Consider the following 7,500-nt stretch of genomic DNA (forward strand, 5'->3'; position numbering starts at 1 on the left):
CGTGTGGGGCTGATGGGATATAACTGCAACAAACCTAACGCTGACATGGCTCTCAACGCTCTAGCCAGTGCCCTCAGAAACTGCCGGAAGAGCAAGGCATAGCATCACACACACACACACACACACACAAACACTCACAGACACATACCCGTAAATACACACACACACACATTCACAGACACACAAACATATACACGCTCACATACCCCTCACTCATACACACTTTACCGGAAACGTATACACTTGAACACACACTCATAGACATCTCACACACACACACACACACACACACACTCACACACTCACACATTTGAGCACTTTTCATCTAGGCAATCAGGCCTGTGTGTGTTGAGCTCAATGGACATGTGAAAGGCCATAATAATTGTAAAAAAATAATTGTATATTTTGTTGGTGCCTTGTGATCAAGTTTTTAATAAAATGGGAAGTATTTAAAACATCATGCGTTTTTATTTTGTTGCCACAGTGCATTGATCCTGTAGACATACTCTTGATACTCAAGATATTAAGAATCGCACAAGAACATGTATCCTTCTCTAGTGGCACCAGTGTAAAGTTGTAACTACCCGCTGGTTTTAAACATTAAACATGACTCCACGCATCATACTGATGTCCAACTCTTTTTTCTTTATTGTCCGGAACACCGTGAAAACTAGACAGACAAACAAGCAAACAAACAAACAAACAAACAAACAAACAAACCCCAAGTTTACATATAAAATCGCAAACAAATATACATTCCATTTTAAACATAGTGCAGATACGTAAGTATTACCGTCTTCGCCTGGAAACCAGCAGTAGATTAACTTAACTTGATGCGAATGTGTTGCGTGCGTGCGTGTTCTCTTAGTCTTTCAAGTCGCATTTGCCCCATGCACTTCCAGGTCATATAGGTGAGGTCACATGTTGCAAAGGGTCAAAGGGTCACCAGACGAATGCACAAATTCATGAACCCACCAGCAAATGCATATTAACTTTGCAAACCAACAAATGAATCACAAATTGTAAATGACAATGATACATCAATATGTGCAATTGAAATGTCCATCAACCTCGGCCATATCTTGACGGCTGATACATCAGGGTCAGCTACAAAAGTATTTCCAGTGTTTTCTCTGATAGCCCTTGAGGTAGGGTCAGTTAGACTGACATAGCTTCAGAGGTGAAGGAGATCGCTATAGAGCAAAGGCGGAGGGACAGAGAACTAAAAAACTAATGCTGGCGTTCCAGAGGAAACAAGCTGAGCGCAAACTCACACTGACTGGAACACACACTCATAGACATCACACACACACACTCACACTCACACACTCATACATTTGAGCACTTTTCATTTCGGCAATCAGGCCTGTGTGTGTTGAGCTCAATGGACATGTGAAAGGCCATAATAATTGTAAATTATGTATTGTATATTTTGTTGGTGCCTTGTGATCAATCTCATCTTTAGCCCCCTCATTCGACTTAAGCAAAAATGCCAGGATGGTACCACCCTTCTCGGATCGTACGTGGAGTTTGCACATGAAAATAAATATCTGTTTGGTCATTGGTGTGCCTCACAGAGAGCAGACTCCATGGAGCCACTCAAGGAGCTCATCCTCCTGGACGACTTTAAGAATAGTGTTCCTGTCCCGATGGCTACCTATCTGAATGAGCAGAGGGTTACAACCCTGGCTCAGGCATCTGTATTGGCAGATGAGGTTGTGTTGACCCACCGCAGTATACGGAAAGACAGATATGATGGTGATCTGGGTAGGTATAGACCTCCAGTCAAGGGCAGAATGAGGCCTAGAGTGACATGGCCTAACACCTGGATCTTCGATTGAAACCCGGCTACGCTCGAAAACTGGACACATGTAAACGCACTGATTGTGTCTCTCCCTAGGCAACATTGGAATTCGCCTGATGTGAAGACAGAGATGGTCTGTTTTTACTGTAAGAAGTCAGGGCATAAAATCTCTGTGCCATGCATTTAAGAAACAGAAGTTAAAAGTCTGCTGGGTTTGATAAAGCCCAGAACAGTGGTGCAGATTGGATTTTAGAACTGGGGGGGGACGCTAACATTTTTTTAAAACGTTATTTACTGATGATTGTCGCCTAATGTAGGGAGAGTTGAGGGGACGGAACAGGTCACTATGAATCTGGGGGGTACATGTCTCCCCCGTCCCCAGTGCTATCTGCGCCCCTGGCCCAGAAGGTTCAAGTCCAAGTTAAGAACTTACAGTCCCGGGTTGACTGCCTTAAAATCAGCTGACAGAAAAGGGACAAAACCAGTGCTGATAAGAATCTGCAGATAGAGGCTCAACAAACCCAGGTGGTTCAGCTGCAAGAGACTGTCTCTTCAGGCTCGTTTCCACCAAGCAGTGCGGTACAGTACGGTTTAGTAAGTTTTGTCATGGAAACGCACACAATAAAAAAACTGAAGTGGGCCGTACTGTACCGTACTGCTTGGTGGAAACGAGCCTTTCTTCAGGAGCAGGCAGGGCCGGATTAAGACAATGGGCTTTAGGGGCTGCAGCCCTGGGCCTCGCCACCAGGGGGCCTCTGGGAGCAGGGTACAGCCTTGAATCAGGACTGGTGGAGAAGGACACCATGCTGCAGCAGCAAGCAGCAGTCTACTCATCATTTAAGACTGAGTTTCAACAGCATGTATTAATGCTCTCCTTTACACTCTCCTTTACTACACTTTCATCTTCTTTACTACACTCATGTCTTTATGCTGTTGAAACTCACGCTCTGTTCCGTTTTCCCTACCTACCGTACCTACCATCCTTAATGTGAGTATGTAGGGTGTTCCGTTTTCCGATTTCCCATTTCCGCGTCGAAAAGAAGTATACCCAAAGGACCCGTATCTGTACTCATAACGGTCAAAACGCTGAGTGTGGAAGCAGAGTACACTGTCCATTCTCAACGGCCGCCATCTTGTCAACGTAGCGGAAGAGGCGGACCCAGGCAGAGCCGCTCAGCTCGAAAAAGACGAACGTGGGGCTTGTCGCGATCGTAATTTCCGGTAAGTGCACCACGGAGTATTAGATTTGGAGCAGCACTCACCTGCTGAGAATCTGCGTACCTAGTGAGTGTGTACTGTGTACTGCGTATAAGTATAGGTACGGTAGGTACGGTAGGTAGGGAAAACGGAACATAGCGTCAGTCTTTAATGATGAGTAGACTGTGTGTCAAGTCTTCAGGGAGAATGCTCAACTTTAAATTGGGACATTGAAGAAAAGAGGAAACGCTCAGAACCAAGACTCAGGAGTGCCAAAGACTCACAGAAGAGCAGAGGCGGAGATCCCATTTCTTTGTAGGGGGGGGACAATACATGATAACATTTCAGAGAGTAATTCCTGGGGGGGACATGAAAAAGTTTCTGTCTGGCCCTATTGCCCTGTCTTTCTGTATGCTTTCTTCGAACTGCGTTTGCTACCTTGCAGGACTAGACAGCTAGCTAACACAGCTAAGCTTCAAAGATGATGAATTTCAAGTGAAACCACAAGTCTTTTTATCTCTTCAGATCTGCACCGCTGAATCCAGGGTATGTTCCAGGGGTAGCCTATGTTCCACGTTACTGCACTTTACTGGAATAAATATTGCGCACTTTAATGGAAAAAAGATTGCGCACTTCACTGGAAGAAAGACAGATTGCTGCATCAACCACAAAAGAAACTCCCTTTTTCTTACAAACACAGATTGCTACATCACCCACAAAAGAAACGTCCTTTTTTCCAAAAAAGCGCTGGCGGGCCAGAATTGGTCCAGGGGCTGGCTGCTGACGACTCATGGTGTAGGCTACTGGGCTGATTGACTGAAACAGAGAGCTGACAGTATCCCGTCCGTTGGAAATAGCATGTGAACCAAAACACTTTGAAGAATAGGGGATCATGATTTTTCAACACTTAAAAAACACATTGTTTTATGCTTATAATTAGCACCGCTCGTGTTGTCGGGCTTTTATTTCATATTACTATATTATTCAAAATGATTTATTTGTGTTTACAATGATTGTTGAGACGGGGACAACTTTATAGTAGGGGGGTCACGTCCCCCCTGTCCCCCCCGGGATCTCCGCCTATGCAGAAGAGCTGAAGCAAAGGAACAAGTCGATGGGTTCTCTTAGCAGTCAGTGGGGCAAGCTTTATGAAAACAATGCAAATCTGATGTTAGTTTGAAAGCCTTGCTTGATATTTATGTGTCTGATAAATAAAATGAAAATATTAAAAATTAAATATCAATGAAAAGAAGTAGTGGCTCAGCCAAGCTGAAGATGATCGGTGTTAACAACCTTATTGTTGACGCTCTTTCTCCAGCTCAAATGATTTGCCTTGTGACCTGTTTTTCTCTTTCTTCCTTTGGTGTCCTAGGGCCCTGGTGGATAATGTGGGACTGGAGTTTGAGCAGGGTCACAGAGGGTCTTTTTTTTTTTAATTTTTTTTTTTTATTTGTCTTGGGAGGGAGTTGATACGACTCCCTGCACCCCTGCAGACATTGCAGTGGCCATGCATGGCCTGCAGGCAACAGTGGGGACAACTTAATTTTGATTGCCCGCTTTTAGTGGTCTTTCTGGGGCTTAAATAATTTGCCTTGTGACGGTTTTTTTCTCTTTGTTCCTTTTTGTGGGTTTTTTAGGTTTCTCAGGGAAACCTTCGTGGGGGGGGGGGGGGGGGGGGGTCAGGTGTTACGACCCCCTGCGCCCCTGCAGACATTGCAGTGGCCATGAATGGCAGGCAACAGAGGCTATGACGTAACGCACATGACTGGTTGATTGCCTGATTATCCACACCTGGGGAGGTGTGGGAGGAGCCTGGGTGCCATCCGTTTGAACGCGTTCCACTGATCTCGCTGAACAAACGTGTGTTCATCGTGAAGGCAGCAATCAGTGGAACGCGTACAAACGGACGGCACCCAGGCTAGTGTGGGAGATGAAGGACCAGTAAACACCTGTCTCTTTCTCTCTCGAGCTGACTATCTCACCGTACAGACGTCAAACTCCTAGACATATCGTTTTGTGATATTTGTATGGACTTAATAAATACAAGTTATTTTGTAGAAAGCCGTTGTCATCTGCCTCCAAAGTTTATGATGCGGTCACGAGCCGGCCGTGACGTAACACCATGTAAGCACACAGCTGGACTTCAGGTGACGAAGGCTACTCTCTAAGCATGCAGTGATCAACGGTGCGTGCTAAAGGAAAGCCAGTAGCTTACAAGATACAACATACAGTGTCGATAAAAAACGAAGTTAAAGCGCTGATGCAAACTATTTGGGCATTTTTTGGGCATTTTTTAAACATCTTGCTCCTTCTCGGATGGTGATAGTAGCCTTGAAAGAGAAACCTCTGTAACTGTCACTCGACATCGGATGAAATGTGGACCGCACTGTCAGTAAAGTTTTGAGTACAACTGCCTGCACCACATGCGGCTTTGTTTTGACTGGTAAAGGGGAATATAATTCTTAGCTTTCACAGCCGCAATAGCGTCAAACACATGATTTTGAGGACTACAACTCCGAGGTCTAACCCGATGTTATGTGCTTTGAATAGGCCTATAAGTTTTATGTGAGAGGCTAGTGGGCCTTTAACTTAGGCTATATGTGAAAAGGTTCGGCAGGCGGGGGCTTGTGAGTTCCGGTTGTGTGTTTGTTGTGCATTCTCCAGAGGCAGGTCGATTGTAGGCTACTTTTCTCTTTAAGAAGCCCTTCCGTAACCACATAGTGGGTGTAAGCTCCTGGAAACGTAATAACAAGCATACGTGACTGTCATTAGTTTCATAAAGAGCAATAGAAAATAAATGTCATTGCCACTTTATGAAGCCGTCCAAGTGTGTTAGTTTTAAGCAGTTGAACAGGACCCAAAGTTCTGTGAGAACTTGTGCAATTCTGACTGCCACGCTTTCGAATCCTCGGCTCTGAAGGTCCATTGGGAGGAGGCGATACCCTGAGCGTTTAACGGGTTGTGCGCATACGCGGATGTATGTGTCGTGGCTTTCGTCTTGCCTTCAGCTCGGCCCGCTTTCTATTCAAAGCGATAACTCTTCAAAGCGATGGAATGACCCGCTGTTTGACAACCTCAAGATTTGAACTTTGGATTTAGCTAGAGGTAAGTAAGGCAGAGTTTTTTTTGTTGTTGCTGATGACAGTCAATATTAAATAGGCTTACTCATAGAAAAAAAATAGTGGTCATGATGATGTCAGTGGACAGTGTGACCGTTTCATTTCATGAATGCATACTTAGTTGATTATTGTGAAATTAGCTAGTCTCTATTAAGTAGATTCACTCACTTGCCAAATTACGCTGTCTAGTTTTGAGTTTTTCGTCCGTCAGCTTCAAACCCACAGCGCTGTCTTGAAACAGCTGTTGCTTCTCTTTTTTAGCGTGGATATCTGTTTCACATCCCTAGCTTTCCAAGCATAATGTGAGCACGGATTTGTTATTGCTGAAGACACATTGTTAGCCTACGTGTTTTCCTCAGGGTCGAACGCGCTGAAACGTGTTATGGTGTTGAAGTTGTCTAGAGTTGTGTCAGACGCGAACTCGTGACTCTTCATGTTTGTTCCGTCTATTCTTGTCACACTGTAAACCTTCCCTTTCATCATAGTCATAGACAACTGGCTAATACGCCAAGTCCGAATAAAATACGCCCTGTTACAGATTTTCTTCCTTCAGTTTTCCAACCATTCCTCTGAGCCTGACAGACGTAATGCATAATGTTAGAGGACGGCTGGTGATGGCTTATTAGAAGGAGTCTCAACCATGTAAATTAATTCTGAGCGGCAGTGATTGTCCCATCAAGATTTTTCTTTGAAAATGAATTGTACAGATCCTAAATCTAATATCTGTGTCTGATTTCCAGTCTAATGCAGTATGGAATAGTATATTATGGTGTGGTATGTCATATGGTAGCCCTACAGTACAGTGTGGTATAGTATGGCATGGTATTGGTATATCTGTAGGAGTCTGGCCTTGGTCTGGCGTATACGAGTCCCCTGTCTCCCCTGGATCTCTGGCACGGGTCCAATGAGTTTCAACTGGAATGGCCCTCTAACATGCGCGCTAACCAGAGTTCATCAGCAGGTTGGCCGACTCCACTCTGATGTCAGGACTGGGCAGGGATACCTGTGTGTGTGTGTGTGTGTGTGTGTGTGTGTGTGTGTGTGTGTGTGTGTGTGTGTGTGTGTGTGTGTGTGTGTGTGTGTGTGTGTGTGTGTGTGTGTGTGTGTGTGTGTGTGTGTGTGTGTGTGTGTGTGTGTGTGTGTGTGAGATACTGGCACAGAGAGAAACAGCCTAGAAAAGCAAGACTCTTTAAGACCAAAAGCAGCGCCTGCTCAGCCACACCACACTTGCTAGATACTGTTAGTACTGTTTAATACTGGTTAAAATAACACAGAACAGCTTCATGATAACAGCGCTGTCATGCTGTTTTAACATTACAATAAACACAATTTGAATAGAGCACTTTGCTAAAACTGTTGAAGAACAATTACATTGGTTCA

General features: G+C 44.6%; 2 protein-coding genes across 2 annotated transcripts in view; both read left to right on the plus strand.

Moving 5' to 3' along the window:
* The window catches only part of agxtb (alanine--glyoxylate and serine--pyruvate aminotransferase b), a gene marked incomplete at its 3' end in the record, with an annotated part of 6,515 nt that extends 6,413 nt beyond the window's left edge, over positions 1 to 102 (plus strand). Inside the window, exon 11 of the mRNA XM_080853260.1 lies at positions 1 to 102. This exon is cut by the window's left edge and continues 6 nt beyond it. Within this exon, the coding sequence (XP_080709386.1) occupies positions 1 to 102 (102 nt within the window).
* Positions 103 to 5,997: 5,895 nt separating this feature from the next.
* tmem63a (transmembrane protein 63A) overlaps positions 5,998 to 7,500 on the plus strand; it is an 18,856-nt gene continuing 17,353 nt past the window's right edge. Inside the window, 1 exon segment of the mRNA XM_080854528.1 lies at positions 5,998 to 6,106. The gene's annotated coding sequence lies outside the window, so the exon portion shown is untranslated.

Source organism: Sprattus sprattus (assembly GCF_963457725.1).
Source record: "Sprattus sprattus genome assembly, chromosome: 16".
Lineage (NCBI taxonomy): Eukaryota > Metazoa > Chordata > Actinopteri > Clupeiformes > Clupeidae > Sprattus > Sprattus sprattus.